The following is an 18679-nucleotide window of genomic DNA, read 5'->3' on the forward strand; positions in this document are numbered from 1 at the left end:
AAATCCTAAGAGTTTCCTGAAAAATGTTGCTATATATGTATATGTATAGCTAAAATCGAAAATGACACAGATGCTCTCCCGGTTTTAACAGGTTAATTGCAATCTATGAGTCTAGTAAGTGAGGTGTGCTGTGATGCTAACATGTTGCTGCATTGTCTAATATCACCCCATGCAGAATAAATACAGCAGTTGAGCTGGACTGAACCTTCAGATTCCCATCATTTTACACAACACAGCGCAGAACAGGAGGGAGGACCATCTGCAGGGACAGGCCCAGACTGGCTTCACTGAGGTAGGCCACCAATCATTGGGCCACACTCGCTTTGATGAGAGGAACTGAGAACTTGGTATCTGGTCCTAAATTGAGATAAGCATATTTGTAACAACATACTGGTCTCTGTCATCATGCACATTAATTGTCATGCTCTCGCCATCGTCCTCTCAGATTTACGTCAGCACAGCATTGAATGCCACTTGCGTAGGCATTAAAGACCAATGTATGCTCTCATCATCATCATCGTGTTAATCAAAGGTGGCCTTACATCGAACTGCATGTATTTTCCTCTCTCACTCTCCCTCGCTCCCACCCCCACCCTACTCTCTGTGACACATTGTAAAACGTAGTCAGTAGTGTTGGATATACAGTATACAGGTGTTTTCCACCAGGAAGTGCCACACGAACACATAATGTGTCGATGTAGATTGATTATTATCACTATTTTAAAATGTTTTTAAAAATAGTAAAAAATGCCTAAAATATTTAGGCATAAGGGGTAAGGCGCATGGCAGCGCGCAAGATAGGGCCCGTCCACTCTATCTCTTTTGCTCTCTCTCTCCCATATGTACAGTACGTGTGTCAAAGCATTATTATCTACAATGCAAGTGTGAGGAGGTGGCGTTTCAGTCTTGAGCCGGCTTGTGACAGAGTGGCTGGAGCGTAATTGGCCAATAGTAGATGATAGATCTCATATTTCCAGTTATACAGGTCCTCAGTTGTGTGAAATTCATGTCAAGTGTTATATCAAGGTAGCTGGTGGTAAGCTGGCTCGGTCGGCTTTCGACCGTCAGGTAGCAGCGGGCTGGCGGAAAGGAGATAGAGCTCTCTGGGCTGCTAGGGACCCTTTCTAAAATGCGGTACATTTATTTTGTCTGAATACAGTGGATATCTATGGTATACGTATATTACTACAGTTGCATGTGTGCTCAAAATGCAGACACAAAGCTTGGGACTGTGCGTGTGTGGCTCATCTCATTCAAACAGCAGCTGTCAGCTGTCATATTTTCACTAAAGCGAAACTAAGCATACGCTTTATTTTTTTTACTTATAAATATCATAAGCACTTACTTCTGGTGTAACTATATATGTGCATGTGTTATTAAACGTCTCTTCCGTTAGGCACTATTGGCTCAGGAAGTATAGTGCAGCTGTCGCTGGTATTGGTTCAGGAAGTAGAACAGCCGCCTGGGAGCCGAAAGGTTCCTGGTTTGATCCCCGGTTCCTGCTTGGCTGTGTGTCAGTGTCCTTGACCGAGACACTGAACCCCTATAACGGCTTCTGATGAGCAGTCAGGATGGGGATCGAAACACAGTTCTATACAGAACCGGTTTAGAATTTAAAAACAAAAACAAATCAATAAGGCCTGAGCTTATCGATACCAGTGACATCATGTGTTGCGAGATGAAAGTTAGCTGAATTGCCTGACACCCACCTGAAGAAAGAGGAATTTAATTACCTCACGTTCCTATGCATTCTTTACATTTCCTTTGTTCAAAGCTCCAGAGTTTTGCCTCTTGGCTTCAATACTCGATATGTTTGGTGTCGCGTGCCAAAAAGTATTGATCTACATGCTAAGAACGTGCTGTGATGTAACTCAGCATTGCTTAGCAATGACATCTGCGACCTCTTGACGAGTCTTAAAGGAACTGTAAGTGATATTGCGTGGTTAAAACAAAACATGTAGTTAAAGCTCTATATTCTGATGGTAATCATTGCTATAGAGCATTTGTTCAGTAATAAAAGGGGTTGCCAGTTCTCTCCAGCTCGTTAATAAACAGAACATAAATTTACAGGTGGGTTGCAAATTTCATCCAATCGGGAAAGAGAAAGCTCATGTATTTTTTTTTCAACAATTCCAATTTCACTTGTTTATCCTATATTCTGTATGAGTTCTCTTTCCTGATTGGATGAAATTGGTATCCTGATTTTCATTTTGAAGAAACGTTTTTTTCAGGCCGAAAGGGGTCCACTGTGGCCCCCAACATGATTTTCAGAAAAGTTTAATCATGCTTGTACCTTTTATGCCGCAGTCGCCACCTCTCTCTCTCTCTCTCTCTCTCTCTCTCTCTCTCTCTCTCGCGCGCGCACGGGTGACTGTAGTCTACCTGTGTAAAGTCTATGGCTGCGAGAGAACAATAGTTAGCCATGGCCGTCGCCTCGCTCACATACTAGTTCAGTGAGTTAACCATGAATTAATGACACTTACGTTGTCATATGACATGTTATATGACAACGTACATACGACAAAATTACATTGTTCGTTTCACCACTTATAGCATTTTCTTTTAGCTTACTACTAAAATACCAATAATTAAAGTCAATAATTAAAGTAGTTATTCTTCTTAATACACTTAATAAACAAACAATTCTAATGTGATATACTGTATTTATGCTCTCAGTCAGCAGTGATTGAGAGAACAGGCTGAAAAACAAAGCCAAGTAACAACTGCGTAATTGAACGCGTGCATGCACGTCCGCTCAATTGGTTGCGGCCCTCATCAAGTCACCTTTCGTGCAACGCGGCCCTCCCCCCGAAATTAGTTTTACACCCCTGCTCTATATTGCTATGGGAATATAGAGCTATTTAACACTTATTTTAATAAAATATATCACTTACTGTACTTTTAAAGAGACAGTACAGACGTTGACCAACACCAGTGTGAAAATCTAACAAAAAACAACCTTCTATCTGATAATAATTCTATAATAATTTGAGGGTCTAATAATGTGTGTCTGTTTAATAGGCCAAAATATGTTTTAACATTTGCTAATTTCATTTAAGTTGAGAAATTAAAAGCATGTATTGTCCTACTAATAATACTAATAATAGAAAAGTATTGATAATGGTATCGATAAAGACCGATCGTAAGCAGTGTCAGTAATGGTTCAGTGTCATCCCGATCCTTTATTAGCAGGTGGGTGCCTTGCATGTTTCACTGCAGTTGGTGTGTTTCCTGCAGTAGTATAATGTGTAATAGTGTTCTGATGAATGTGAGTACATTGTAAAGCCCTTTAAAGGTCGGAAAGACTAGAAAGGTGCTATATAAATGCAGTCCATATGCCATTTTGTTAATGCTGATCTGATAGCATCCATTGTGTGGCCCTCTTGCTGTGTTTTAGTGCCATTATTGACAATTGTCTGTGACAAACAAGGCATTGTGAGGGCTGTGCTAATGGACCTGCCATGTACATTTGCATGGGAAGAGGGGAGACAGACGTGTTAAAACCATGGGTCCCCTCTGGGACCCATTAAAGGAGTCATCTACCGGCAGATGGCTATCTGTGTGTGTGTGTGTGTGTGTGTGTGTGTGTGTGTGTGTGTGTGTGTGTGTGTGTGTGTGCGCGCACGTGTGTGCGTGTGTGTGTGTGACCATAGGAGACACACACGAGTGCATGCACACACGTGGGAGGAGACGAGGCGTGTTTTCTCGACTGACACATTAAAGGTTGTTTTATGGCATGTTGTACACTGTTAAATTGATTTGAAAGGAGGTTGACTTAACAGACTCTCCCTCCCTATCCTAAGCCATTCACGGTGCACGCCTGCTTCATGCAGCGGACATAATCACAAAATTGTGTCTTTGTCAGCCTCAACTCCTATACTCCTCTCTGTCTCTGTCTCTCGCTGTCTCTCGTTCTCTCTCCCTCTCTCTCTCTCTCTCTCTCTCTCTCTCTCTCTCTCTCTCTCTCTCTCTCTCTCTCTCTCCCAGTGCTGGCGACTGGGAGGGGCTGAGTGAGTGATTGACAGTTCCTGCATTGTGCATGTGCTGGGACACCCGCTCCTCACTGGTAGCTGCTTTCCCACAACACTGCAGAGCTCGCTCTCTCCCTCTCCGTCTCTCTCTCTCTCTCGCTCCCCCTCCCTTCCTCTCTCCCTCCCTCATTATCTTTATCTGTAGATACACCTCCACTCCCTATTTTTCTATTTTCAGTATGCAATCAGCATCTCAACAACCCTCACCCCCCCTACTCTCTCCTTGCTAACGGAGATGGGCACGCTTCCCAGCGCTGGTGCAACTAGCAGGTGCAGCCTCTCTCTCTCAGTCACTTGCTTGCTCGCTTACTCTCTCTCTCTCTCTCTCTCTCTCTCTCTCTCTCTCTCTTGCTCCACCAGTGTGCACACTCTGCCCAGTCTGTGCCTGCAAACCCCCCACCTCCTCATTCGTGCTCTCTCTTTCTCTCTCTCTCTCTCTCTCTCTGCAACGGCAGCTCACGGGGAGGCAGCCTTGTGCATGTATGTCTGCATCGCGAGTGCCACAGCCACAGGTAAAAGAGGGGAGGCTGCAATTCGTCGGACGTTAGCCAACCCCACAGGAGGGCTAGAAACGCTGCGGCACTTGCATCCCGGGTGTCGGGCGCACACACACATTTTCTCTTTTTAATCGTCTCTAAAAGAGCTCCCCGGAGGAAGGACAAAGCAGAGGAGCCCAGCAACCCAACCAACAAATCACAGGCGGACTTCAGAGAGAGAGTGGACGATCTTCAAAGGGGACTGAGAAAGAAAGGAGAAAAAAAAAATCTCAGATATAGAGAAAGCAGGAGGGGAGTATATTTCCAAACATCCACTCCTCCTGCTCGTGCCGTTCTTTTATTTTTTTTATTTTTTTATTCTCCTCTCTTGCTTTGCTTCAGCCTGTTTCTTTTTTCATTTGCACCTCTCTCTCTCTCTCTCTCTCTCTCTCTCTCTCTCTCTCTCTCTCTCTCTCTCTCTCTCTCTCTCTCTCTCTCTCTCTCTCTTTCACTCACTCACTCTCATCCCGGTTGCCTCTCTCTGGCGGAATGCATCCGGTGAGCGGACAGGGTTGTGGCTTGTGAGGGGATTGTGAGAGTGTCGCTGCAGCATTAACGGACGGCGCAGCTGAGACAGCGGGGCACTGAGCAGACAGCTTGAGGGAAATCTGATCCACGGTCGGCAAGGGGAGAGGAGCACAATCGTGCGTCGCAGTTTGCAGATTTATACGCCCTGCGATGCCGCCAGCATGACAACACCCCTGCTTCCACGTCTCTTTCTGCCTATCTATCTGTCCAGTTCCTCTGTTAAAGTGCTAATTTCTTCTGGATTCTAACCATTTATTGGATTCTCCTGTTCTTTTTTCAACCCATTTGTTGGAATTTAGAGGATGTGTACAACTGTCTTTGATTCCAGGGAGTGATAGATGAAATCCTAAAAAAAAGGAGAGGCATAAAAAAAGAGCACGGGTGGTCTTGGGATAGTGGCAACGGATAAATCAACGCCAGACCGTCTTCTATTTTTTTCTATTCTAAAAGAGACCAGTTCTTGGGGAAGAGGGAAGCTGACTTGGCTAAAGCTGAAGGAATAGGCTGCAGGAGGAAAACGCTTTTGGTTCTGCACAGGGTGGGGAAGCGATAAGTGTGACCCACCCTGCAAGTTTCACTCCCATGTACCATTAAGACTATACCGTCCTGTGGTGGAGTGTTTATGGTGGAAGGCACACATATGGCTGTGAATTAGAGCAAGCTGTCTTCGGGGATTACAGATTTTTGCTGGCAAAACCGATGTAAGCATTGATGTGACATCGTCTTTGTATGCACGGATGTAAAACGGCTCCTTCCCGCCCATCTCCTCCCCACCCACCCCATCTCTATTTGTCCCTCTCTCTCTTGCCCCATCAAAAGCGGCGTTTGAATTCCCCTGGTTTCGTTCAGTCCATTTGCTGAAGTTGGGATTCTGCATTGGTTCTGTGCGTCATTGGACACCACGAGTGGGACAGAACTCGAAGTGGACTAAATCGTGTGATCATCTGCATCTACGATTGCTTTCTCACCTCTCGTTGTGTGTCTCTTGAGTGCCTGTGTGTGCTGTGTGTGTTTATGCATGTGTGTTCATGTGTATCCCCAGCACCCCTTCCTACCTCTATACCCTTGGATTTACATATCTCTGTGTACGTTTGGAATCATCTCATTGCGTGGAATCTTTCTTTTTTTTCCTCTCCACTCACTACTCTCTTAGTGATGCCAAGCAGCGACAGGTATCCTTCCACCCTGTGCAACCCATGCCTGTCCCAGGGTTAACCATCCATGAGCCATAAAGGACGGCAGGTCAGGATGAGTGAGTGTTCCGGAGCGGCCACATCCGGGGCGGTGATCCTGGAAGAGCCAGAAGGTCCCGGAGGGCCAGCAGGCCACGGAGAGGGCCAGGAACAGGAACAGGGCCCATTACGCTGTGGCGGTTGCACACTATGGCCCCGCCAGCAGACATGGCTGTGCGTGGTCCCCTTACTCATTGGTTTCATTGGCCTGGGGCTAAGCCTGATGCTGTTGAAGTGGATTGTAGTTGGGACAGTGAGGGATTACGTGCCAACAGACCTTGTGGATGCTAATCGAATAGGCCAGGATCCTATCTTCCTCTCTAAGCCCAGTGGCATTCCCAAAAGCCCCGATACCACCACTACCACCACCATTATAACAATCGGTGGTGGGAACCCATCATCTAGAACCGTAACGGTGGCCAAAGGTAGAACTCGATCCACTACCACCACCCCCACCAACCCTAGGGGTGGTGGAGCTTCGGGAAGTCAAGTGACTCCTCGGGATCCTGGACATCATAATGGGCGTGGGCCTCCGGTTATTACAACAAGCACATCAGCATCTCGGTCCACAATAGGGCCAGTAACCTCCAGCCCTCCTCCGTCCAATCCCACAGTGCTTCATGACTCAACGCAGATGTGGACCCAGGAGCACACCACAACCGAGAGGGTCTCCACCACACTCACAACACGCTCGCATGGAAACCGCAAAACACGTGAGTGTTCTGTACTCATGTACTTCCTTCATGTTTACCATGTCTTAAAAATGTGGAATTTAACAGTGATTTATCAAGTTACCAAAAATATGCAAAGGAGAACGTTTTGCTATGGTTTTGAAATGCAGCAGCATTTACACCCCCCCCCCCTCCTTTCTGGGCCTAACTATGACGAATGGTCTTAAGGCCTTGCCAGACTGGGCCATATTCACGAATTACATTTATATTTCTATACTGGAGGACACGTACAAATGTGTAAATTATCTGCAAACACATTGCCATGGTTTAGGCTTATTTCTTAAAGGATACCAATGAATGCCAAATTATAATGATGAGAGATATTTGACATCAGCAATGTGCCTGTGCCCCTTGATCAATAACCTTCTGGTAATAGTCCTAGAAAATGAAGCGGAGGGCTAAACCACTTAAAAAGAGGGGGGAACCCTGGAATATTACTTACGGTAACGATACTACCAGTGGTTTAGTGCCTTATTTGGTATTGTTTAGTTGCATATTATGCTGTGTTGGACAGCTTAACAGTTAGTTAGGCTATTTTAGGAATGTGTAATGTTTTCTGTCAGAAAACAAATGTTGGCTTTTAGCAGGTGAACTGTATTGAAGTTAAATGCATTGTTTGGCTTTCATTTTGACTAGTTGATATATATATATGCTATTCATAGCATTTTGTTATTCTACTTAAATATTTTCTTCACTTCAAATACAATATACGTAGTGAGGTCTTTGTTATGTCTTTACAGATCAAAGTATCAGGTATTTCTGATTGTGGTGCAGGAGCTGAGAAATGAGGAAATTACTGATCAATAGCAATTATTGATAATAACAGTAATGCCTCCTGAAGGCTCAATAGTCAGTATTAACCGTATGGATGGTTAAACTGTGTTTGCTTGTGGTGACTCCCCCTGCTGTGACAAACTAATCATCATGCTCTGGAGGTATAACAATTACACTGATAATTTGCTGTAAATGAAAATGGCAATACTTTGCAACTGTGTGTTTGTGTGTTGTGAGTATGGTGTGGCTCTCTTTCCAAATGAAATAATGTTATAACCAAAGGGAAAAAAAGGGAAAAAGGAGCTGACCCAGTGGCGTGACCAAAATGTCTGCGGTTAGCAATAGCCACCATAGCAGACTGTCATCAACATGTCTGGCTGAATGATTTCATTTGCATGCTTTCTATCAGAGTCAGCTGGGGTGACATATTGGTCTGCATCTGCAATGCATAGTGCATACCTGTCGTCTGACTTCTCTGTGTGTGTGACTTAACATGAACACTTTGCCAGATGAAAAAAAAGCAAGTGCAGTTAAGATTTTGCCCCCTGGTACAAACAAGACTTCATACTAATGATGCTGTGGCACTACTGTAGTGCTTTGGCCAAGTCAGATTATCATCAGAGAACAGCAACCAATGCTGTTTACCATCTCTCTCCTTCTCATTCACCCTCTCTGTCCTTGACTCTAGTCATGGTATCGCTGCACGCTATTGATCTGGGCCAAGGGGAATTTACTTGCAGCGATCAATCTGCCCCATGCTTATTTCTGCTAGCCTTTTCCGTTGACACCGGAATGCCCCCCCCCCGTGCTTGTCTCACACAGACCAGGCTTCTGCCTGAGTAAATCGCTCTCAAAATGGTGTCAAATTTGCACTGATGTTGTCGCTTCCCCCTCTCTCATGCATACGGTGCATACGCGCCAGATGACAGCACTTTAGTAGGAATAGTGTCGCGGTGCACACAGCAAACCAATCGGGTCACAGGATGCAGACATCGTACTGGCATCGGATGTTTGCTAAAAGTCAAGTGGAATTTTAATTAGATATCTCACTAAAATGTGGATTAATGCATCGTGCAATCGAACTCCCCATTTACAATATGAGAAAAGAGTTTGCTGAAGACAAATTACCTTGGTATAGCCTAATACAAGGCAGCTAAATGTCAAGCACCATAGTCATCAAATGTAATCAAGGCCTTGTGCCATCCAGTTGTACTCCACGTGGTGTACATTAATTTGCGATGGCCTATAAGGCCCCGTAATGGGCTTTGGGCTCGATGGTGGTTATTATTCTCTCATCATATTGTCTATTATGATCTGAGAAACAGAGGACAGTGGCCATACATCATGCTATCGATGAACACAATGAGCTTGTTACCCCCACTGTTAGAGCTGTCTGTGTGCACGGTATGGCCACTACTGGTGTGTCTAAAGGTAATGGAATTGTCCCTAGATTACAACTGAGAGCGGGAAATGTTCTTTACAATAATTATACTCGGGTGGGTGGGGTAGCATTTCATTAGTGGGAGGAAAATGGGGAGCCATTTATCATCATTCATTCATTTATTAATTAACCATTTAAGAAAAGAAAAAAAGAATGCCATTTCTCAAGCAAGTGCTCACGAAAACCATTAAGTCTGGTTGATGGATATCCTGCGGAAAATGTCATTCCTTCTCCTGCTCAGCTGACTTTGAAAGTCTCAGCATTGCCCAATAACCTGTCAGCTGGAAAAACACCAAACAGCCTTCTCTCCTCCTCTGCCGCTGCCCTCCATTGGTACATTCATGTGCTGCTTTGATTTAAAAAGGTCATCATTTCCACATTAACCATCCATTACATGTGAATGTGTGGTGTGATGTTACTGAATTGGCTCTGTCTGTGTTATCAAGGGGACATTCATTTATAACAAGGAGTCTCTTGTCGTTGGTGGCTGCACTATTTTCAAAGAGCTTAAAGACCAAGCATCTCTTCAAAAATGTATTTGAGGGGTTCCTATAGTGGCTCAGCCAGTTAGTGCGTTGCACAGTGAGCCGTGAGGACCTGAGTTTGAATCCGACTCCCAGTCGTGTCTCGCAGGTCTCTCCTCTTTCTCAGCCTTTTGTTTCCTTCCTCTCTATACTCCTCTATCTAAAAAATAAATTAGTAAAAACACAATTGATTTGAGCGCTAAATGAAGAATAGAAGCACATTGATTTGAATTGAATTGAAGCAGAGAATTGATAAAAATTAAGGTAGCTTTGGGAAACCTAAGAGAGCAAATGACCTCTGCCTTTCACGGTAGCATGTCGAGTGATGTCTCAGTCAGCACCATCACAATTTCAACAAAGGATTCTGGCCATCGTAGGTCCCACTGATGGAGCTAGGCGCACACTGATCACACCTGGTAGATGGCAGCCCCAGATCACGAGGTAAGATGGGGTTTTTGCGAGGGACCCTGTTGAGTCAGACTTCTTTGTCTTCATGCTGAGCTATTCAATGAGATTACCCTCTAGACAGACAGATGCCCCGAAGCCTAAATCCAGATTAACAGTCCATCACTGCTACCGTGGAGGAAGCAGAATTACAGTAACCCACCTATCAGTCACACCCTCTACATAAGCTTACATTCCCTACTGCTGGAGGATTTGTTTTGATAGATGGCCCATAGCATGGCGCTTTTTATTAAATGACACTGAGGTGACATCTTAAAGAGCGTTTTCTCTTTAACGCATCACCGCATCCCTTGAGGGGGCTGTGAAGATTCCCAAAGAAATGTCTCATGGCTGGAATGAAGAACTTGACGATCACCAAAAAAAATAGAGAGGTGGTGCTTGTTTGCGCCTTCGGTGACAACAGAATTCATATTGCTTTTCACCTCCGATGTTGTTTTGAATCATGCACTTTCACCGCAGGTATTACACTTCACATTCCAGGGAGCAGAGGCAATATGTTTTGACAAAGTCAGATAGGATAAAAGTAGCCAGGTAAAAGCTCTAAAACTCAGTGACCAACACCATGACACTCACAGTGAGACTTTATTATTGTGTGAACGTGGAGGCAATAGGAGCACATACTACAAGACATCGTTCTGTCCCCCAGACTACTGTAAGTGATGAAATTAAATGCTAACTATTTTCCACATGTTGCACCAACCACACACTCTATTTCCCATAGAAAAAAGCACCCTTCGGGCATGTGAACAGTTTCTGTGTGGTTAGCAGGGTTGTGTTATTGGGGCAAAATGTTATTGTTTAGATGTAGTGAGCAATGAAAGTTTTTCTTTTTTTTTCCCTAACAGATAAATGCAAACATGACGTCCTGCACAGATTTCCTGTGATTTTTGGTGACTCACTTTTTTTGTGTAGCATATTGAGGTGTTGTTGAGGGTGTGAATTTCCCACTTGCCACCCCAGTCACCTTTTGTTAAGCAATGAGCTCTAAACAGAAATTTGCATGCAGTTTGTGATGCTCCAACAGTGGGCATGAGATTAGGGTAACTTGCCGACCGAGTGGCCGTCCATCTATCGTTAAGCAGAGACGTCGATTTACTATTATAATTGTTCTGTCCGTCTTTCAGCAGCGGGGCAAGGGCTCAACTGGGTGGGCAGCTGCCCGCGTTGGCTAGTGCTGGCTATGCTTCTGAGTTCTCACACACACACACACACACACACACACACACACACACACACACACACACACACACACACACACACACACACATATACACACACACACACACACACACACACACACACACACACACACACACACACACACACACACACACACACACACACACACACACACACACACACACACATATACACACACACACACACACACACACACACACACACACACACACACACACACACACACACACACACACACACACACACACACACACACACACACACACAGAGAGAGACAGAGTGATATGCAAGTGTGACGCTGAACAAATCAAATAAAGCAGCACAATTTGGCAGCAAGTAAAGAAAGTTAAGTGAAGAAAAATAAAGTGTTGCTGTTTGACTGAATAGGCTACAGTGTGTTTGCGGGACAGACCGTGGTAATAGGTGAAATTCTGTCCGTGACGTGTTGGTTATTGTTCCTTGAACAGATCGCATCGCTGACGCTGAGTGACCGTGGCCGGCCGTGTTTGCTCAATAGAGCAAAAAATGTGACTCATACTTAACTTTCAGACAAATTGTACAATATGTAAGTACATTCAAGTTGAAAGCAGCATAGGTCCTAGCCAGAGTACTGAGCAATATTTGTGCCAAGTGTGGACCCGGTTGGATTACTGGGTGTGCTGTGAGAACCGGCAAGCCCTCACAACGCTGAGTGGCACTCCATGGCCCTTGCCATGGGTTCTAATAGTAGGATAGTAGAACTTCTTTGTGACTCCGCCAACTACAGTGTGCTTAAAATAGCAATGGATGAGCGAGTGCTTTGCTTTACACCAGTTGACCTGGTCTAAGCAGGTGTACGGCGCAACGTGTGTTCCTCGTTGACACAAAAGATTGCAGTGTGCTGGTGATTAGCAAAGGACACCCACCTTATCTGTACCTCTCCTCCCACACTGGCACATGGAAATTCCACCAAAATTCCAAACACATGGAAAGGCAAGGAAAAAACATGCCAAATTGTCTATTTGCCCGTTTCCTGCACACCTCACTCCTATCCACCAGCTCCAAAATTGGACCCATAGAGTCTAATAATAGTTGACACCCCCTCCTAATAGTCTATTGTGCAATCTTTAGCCCAATACTATGTGCAATTTGTGAGCAACAAATCACAATGTGGTGTTGAGTGGTGAAGACGCACGATACAGTCCGGCTGCTTGTGGGCTTGTTGACTAGTATGGTGACAAGGTTCAAGGTGTTGATGGTCTGCTCTCATTTGGCAATCTTTATAAATACTTTACATAAAGGACTAAAGTGCTTCAGAAGTCCAGTGCCATAAGATATTCTGCTATTTTCTTATTTATTTTGATCTTTTACATGTATAGATTTTTATGGCCGGAGGTAGCCCTGTTTTGTGATGTCAATCATGCATACTTTCTGTCTACTTTTGAGGGGAACTGGATTCCCCCAAGCTACATACATTTCCAAAAGTCAAAAACATACTTTATGTATACATTTAAGTAAAGTTTGCACACATATATCCCATTTGTATTGAAGAGGCAGGTATCATAAATCAAAGCTACAGAGCCTCAAAGTTTTGCTTCCAATTGTATTTCCAAATGCATTTGATTTTTTTTATTTTTTTTTATTATGATATCTTTGTATTAGGGCTTTTTTATCCCTCACAAACACAAGCCATCAACAGTCATTCCAGTTATGCAGGCACCCATAATGAAATTAAATAAATACCCCAAATTAACCAAACAAGCTGTGCGGATCATCAACACTGGCAATCAGTATACACGTTTATAGTCCACTAATCATCTTATATGGGAGATTTGGGGTTGTTAAACCAGATTTGAGGGTTTAGACCAGATAGCAGAGTTAAAATCTTTACACTTGGATTAGTTTGCGTTGAGCTGCTTAGTATCAAGTAGCCTAGTAGGGTATTTCTCTGTGTGTGTGTGTGTGTGTGTGTGTGTGTGTGTGTGTGTGTGTGTGTGTGTGTGTGTGTGTGTGTGTGTGTGTGTGCGTGCGTGCGTGCGTGCGTGCGTGCGTGCGTGCGTGCGTGCGTGCGTGCGTGGGTGGGTGGGTGGGTGGGTGGGTGGTGTGTGGGCATGCATACTAGCATATGTTAGTGAGTCTTCTGTTGTGAGGGTGACCGATGACTGACCTCCCGCGCAGGAGAGAGTAGAAATCAGTGCTATCCTTGAAATCTGATTGCATCCCAGGCTCTCTAAGAGGCTTTAAGAGAAGAATTATGTGCCCCCGGGCACGCATTGTATGTGTTTGGCTGAAATTGTGTTCAAACTCAAAAGAGGCACTTATATCACTGGAATCATATCCTGACCGATGAACACCCACACAGACATGTATGCCTCAAGCATACACTTCCCTGTTAGGCTGGTATATGTGAGGCCTATTGACCACCTTGGGGGGGGGTTACAATGAAGTTAGAAGTTACATGTATGTACAAAATGCATGATTTCTTTCTTCTTTTTCAACGGAATGTCATGGACGAATGCCAGTGGGTTTCAATGCCAAGACAACTTGCAGTACAGCCAGCAGCAAAAGGCGCTCACAAAAGCTGCTGGCTGTTTGATTTACAATACACTTAAGCAAATTTAGGTTTGAAGTAGCGCTGGAGATTCAGCTCCCTGCCCGCTAACCAAACGCGTCAAAAACTCATCATGCCATCCCTATTAGAGTTTAATTTGGTACAGACGTTGTGCAAATAAAGTTAAATGTAACTTTGATTGATTCTGATGAAACGTTGTTTGAAGGGAAGAGTCTTGAAATATTCATTAAAAGGAGAAACATGTTCAATATGTAGAGAGGGAAGTGTGAATAATTGAAGACGCCCCTTTGACATATTACCCCTTTCTCCACTATTTCTGCTCCCCACAAAAATCATCTGCTTTTCTAAATGGGAAAAGTGATAAGTTCTGCATTGCACAAGGTTGGTCTGGCTGGATAGAACATTAAAAACTCATAGGTCTTCTTAAAGTTTTCATTCTTGTAAAAAGAGGTGTACCTCTTTGTTGCAAAAGCTTAATATATCTTGATTGCTTCCCATTTGAACCCCCCCCCCCCCCCCCACCCCTTCACTGTTGTTAGTTTCGCTTACATTTTATCTCCCACTCCCTCCCTTTTACCCACCATGATGCAGCACTTGCAGTAGAGCCCAGATGAAGATGATGAAGTACCTGAACAAAGCATTCCAAATGCCGCTGCTTCTAAAAAATAATCAATGCTTTTAATAATGAATTCCATCTTGAGTATCCTTGATTAGATGAGCCAGGCGTTGTTTTAACATTGCCAGTGGCAGGGAGGTGTGTTTAACGGGAGTTCATTTCTTTTTCTGGGATGTACCTGGCCTGTGCCTGCTCTCCTGTATGAGGCCACCATCAGCTAGCTAACTACCTCCTCTTACAACTCACACTCTTTAAAGTATCTCCTGCTGGCTGCCGATGACCAACACAAGGACTCCCATTAACCCCCAATACACGCCATGATCTGTGTGAGTGGACTTTTGATAGAGATATGCCACATGTGATTACATTGTGTTCATTACTGAATGTGAACCTTTTGTCACTTTTGCTGCCTCATCCTGAAATAAGCCTTCCATTAAAGTGAACCTTAACCGAAGGTTAATTTCTTTACTTGCTGATCTGTGTCTCTGGAGTGTTTGCTGCAGCAGTTTTAGTATTGCACATCTCAGCAAGATGAAATAAGCTTGTCATATGATGGCATAATAAAAAGCAAAAGATGTTTAAAGACATTCCTCAGAAGCATCCAAGTTCTTATTACAGAAGCAGCATGATCCCTTCTATTCCTTCCTAATGATCAACATAGGCTTTCTTTAAACCAACATTCTAAATCCAACAGTAGTAGCCTACTAATTTCACATTTAAAGAAATCAGGCAATAAACAATTGACATAACCATAGTTCACGCAGTCCCCACAACATCATTTACGATTCTGTGCCTATCGGTACATAACTCGGACGGCGCTTAGTCGACTAGCAGACCATCGGCCGGTCGTCGCGGGCACTCGCGCCTCGGCCTCAAGGTCTGCTGAGTCGGCGCGCCTCCGTCATGGTCCAAAACTATACTTTATCGGCGAAAAAAAGTAGTCCGCGGTTGTTTGAAAAAGTAATGTCCCAAGAGGGAGTCAAACCCAGACTCCCAGTGGTAGTGGATGGGGAGTCCAATGATTATCGAAGTGCGCCACTGAGGTCGGTATGTATGTATATACCGTTGTCGTCGTCGTCCTCGCATCAAAGCCCGGCCTCGCAGCCCCGCCCCGCGCCTAAAAACAAGCGCTCCCCTTCCAATTTCCCTGGAATGCCAATTTACCTGTGACATATATACTCCTCACTTATTGGTGAAAGGGGAGGAGTTAAGGTGGAATGTTATCAGTTACAAAGGTAGCAAAGTCATGGAGAGGAGTATGGTGGAGTTGTGATCAGTTTGTTATCAGTTATGGCAGATAAGTTGAGGGAGGAGTTGCTGTCATGTGAGTAGGAGGAGTTGACTACGGTTACCATGGTGGTTGATCAAGGAGCGTTAGCTGGAGGAGTGAACCAAGAATAGAGAATGGAGCATGGGAATAAAGTGAGGTGAAAGCAGGGTGAAGAACGATCTTATTGTTTGAAGGCTTAGTCTTCCTCCCGAACTTACATTGAACCAACTCCATTCACAATACAGGCCTTACAGTGTAGTATTCTGTCCAGGGTCCATTTGGTTACCAACTCTCTATCATTTAGCTGGGGACCACTTCGAACCCCCTCAAGGACCACTGGTGGTCCCCGGACCACTGGTTGAGAACCACTGATATAGATAAATGCAAGAGATAAGTGAAGAGATATCTGAAGGTGCATTCAACAACCCCTGCCACCTCCCCCCAACCATGGCTCTGCCTTCTCACAGGCCTGTAGCTGCAAACCATTTAACACCAGTAAGCAAGCAAATGTCAGACTGTTTTGATTTTAGCTGCAGCCCAAAGCTAGGGCCATAGGTTGCAGCCTATTACTCTGTAGCCACTTCAAAGAGGGTCTGTGGGCCGTGACAAATGGGGGCCGTAAACTCAGCTGCCCAGCCGACCCGTGGATGCTGGCCAGGTAGCAAATCCAAGCCCAGGGACTTGCTAACAGGAGAATTAAGCCACCCTAACAGAGCCAGAGCATCTTATGTAGACTGTATGTGTACATACAGTATATGGCTAGTACTGCAAATGGGCTCTCAGATAGTTTCAGCTTTTTCCAAGCACAAGCAGGAAGTACACGTGTAACGTTTTATGCTAGAGTTCATGCTACTGTAAAACGATTAGACACATCCTGTTTCAATGTCAAAAACACACACATCATCTTTGGGACACAGTAGATACATTTTGGCTATTCAGTACTGTACTTCACATATTCCATAGTTGGGCCCTAGGCGACTGCCTAGTCGGCCTATTGGTCAGGACCAATTCTGTCAAATGCTATTTCTTTCCTTGGCTCAGTTGAATAAATCAGTCTCTATCCCCCCCCCCCCCCATCCACCCGGCTCTCGGTCTCTCACCTTCTCTGTCTCTCAAGGTCAGTTTGTCAGATTCATATTGAATTCCAACTAATTTGATTCCGCATACTACTGAGATCACATTTTACCTGACTGTCGAGCTTTTCCTATGGACAACGGACTTTGTTTCTGTTGGATATCATTACGATGGTTTGTGTTCCAGAGAGTGAATTTAGCTCATCCCCGGTATTTTCCCCTACTGTAAATTGACGGACCACACGACCTGAGGCCTTGAATACAGATCACTATGGAATCATCTAATTAATTCATTTTCCTGGCCATTAACTTTGAATTCAATGCCAACAAGTGATCCTCCTACAAATTTCATGATCCATGCGTGTGCATGCTTGCATGATCTCTTCACATTCTCATGAACATCACATGAGCCATCTTAGCTATCTGGTGGCCATCCACTGGTCTGTATAACATGAGATATTGATTCTGGTGTTATTGTATGGCGGTCTTTTGCCACTCAGCAGTTTAGCAGACGGCTCCAGGCCGAGCAGGCCCACATTCTGTACGTGGGTGTGGGTTTCAGATTAGCGCGAGCTCACTGCATTTCTGCTGCGGATATTTTTAGCTTCAAAGATCCCTGCCAGCTCATCTCTGGGAGGCTGTGAGGAGCCCTGTGTTTCTGATGCCCTGGTGCTGACGCTGCGAGAGGGAGCAGAACAAAAAGAGACACCAGCATGGAGGGAGACAGTGGAGACATCGAGCATCCACTGTATACAGTACAGTCAGGACGGATGTTTAGCATGTCAATATGTTAGACAAAGACGATTCGTGCCGCATTGCTATTATATTTCCATCATGGCACACAAAACAAAACCAAGTGAAGCGTCGCAGCACTACAGTTAGAGAGTTTGTGCACAACAACACTGTGCGTCCGATCCGTGCGTCTGCTGCTGACGGACACATGGAGGCGGATGTTTCAAGAGAATCAGCTGTGTCGAAACACACATTAGCTATTAAGCTGGCACCTAGGAAGTCCTCCTGTACAAACTCAGGTTTTGAAGGTCATGTTCTCCTTGGCAAAAAAAACAACAGTGTAGCACGCTGGCAGGCAGGCAGGCAGGCAGGCAGGCAGGCAGGCTGGCAGGCAGACAGACAGAGTGTCAGCAGTAGGTGCAGTGTCTTGTATGGCAGACAGTGCTCTGAGCTCTGCCCTTGGGGCCGATGATTACATCATCTCTCTTCTGGGGCACTGCCATGGAGCATACCTCTGCAGGTGTAAGAGTGTGTGCGTGCACGTGTGCGTGTGCGAGTGTGTGTGCGTGCACACATGCGTGCATGTGTGGTACCAATGCGCGTCTATGTCTGCGTGTGTTTGCACATGTGCACCTGTGCGTGTGTTGATGCAGATAAACTATCTGGGCACTCAGAAGAGTGCTGGCTGCACTGTCAGCATGCCCCACCCCTCTCTCTAATCTCTCTCTGTTCCATTCTGCACGTCTCTCTTTTTGTTTCTCTCTCACTCTGTCTCTCCTACCCACCTCTCCCTGTCTCTCCTCTCCTCTGGTCCCTCCCCAGTCATTATCCAGGCAGCTGTCTCAGGGAGACTTTGTGTCTGTGTGACAAGCGAGATGGAGTGCACACATAGGTGTGTGCATGTGTGCGCGTGTGTGTACGACAGGTATACAAGTGACATGCCGATACCCCATGGACCCCCCTCTCCCTCGCTCC

The 18679-nt window shown here is 45.0% G+C and overlaps 1 protein-coding gene across 1 annotated transcript in view; it reads left to right on the forward strand.

Moving 5' to 3' along the window:
- The first annotated feature begins 226 nt into the window (after positions 1-226).
- Positions 227-18679, forward strand: part of nrg3a (neuregulin 3a) — a 484032-nt gene continuing 465579 nt past the window's right edge. Inside the window, exons 1-2 of the mRNA XM_084076078.1 lie at positions 227-292; positions 6249-7040. Coding sequence (XP_083932204.1) covers positions 6317-7040 — 724 coding nt within the window. The 5' untranslated portion in view covers positions 227-292; positions 6249-6316. The remainder of the gene's footprint in view (positions 293-6248; positions 7041-18679) is intronic.

Source organism: Gymnoscopelus microlampas, assembly GCF_963454915.1.
Source record: "Gymnoscopelus microlampas genome assembly, chromosome: 13".
Taxonomy (NCBI): Eukaryota; Metazoa; Chordata; class Actinopteri; order Myctophiformes; family Myctophidae; genus Gymnoscopelus; species Gymnoscopelus microlampas.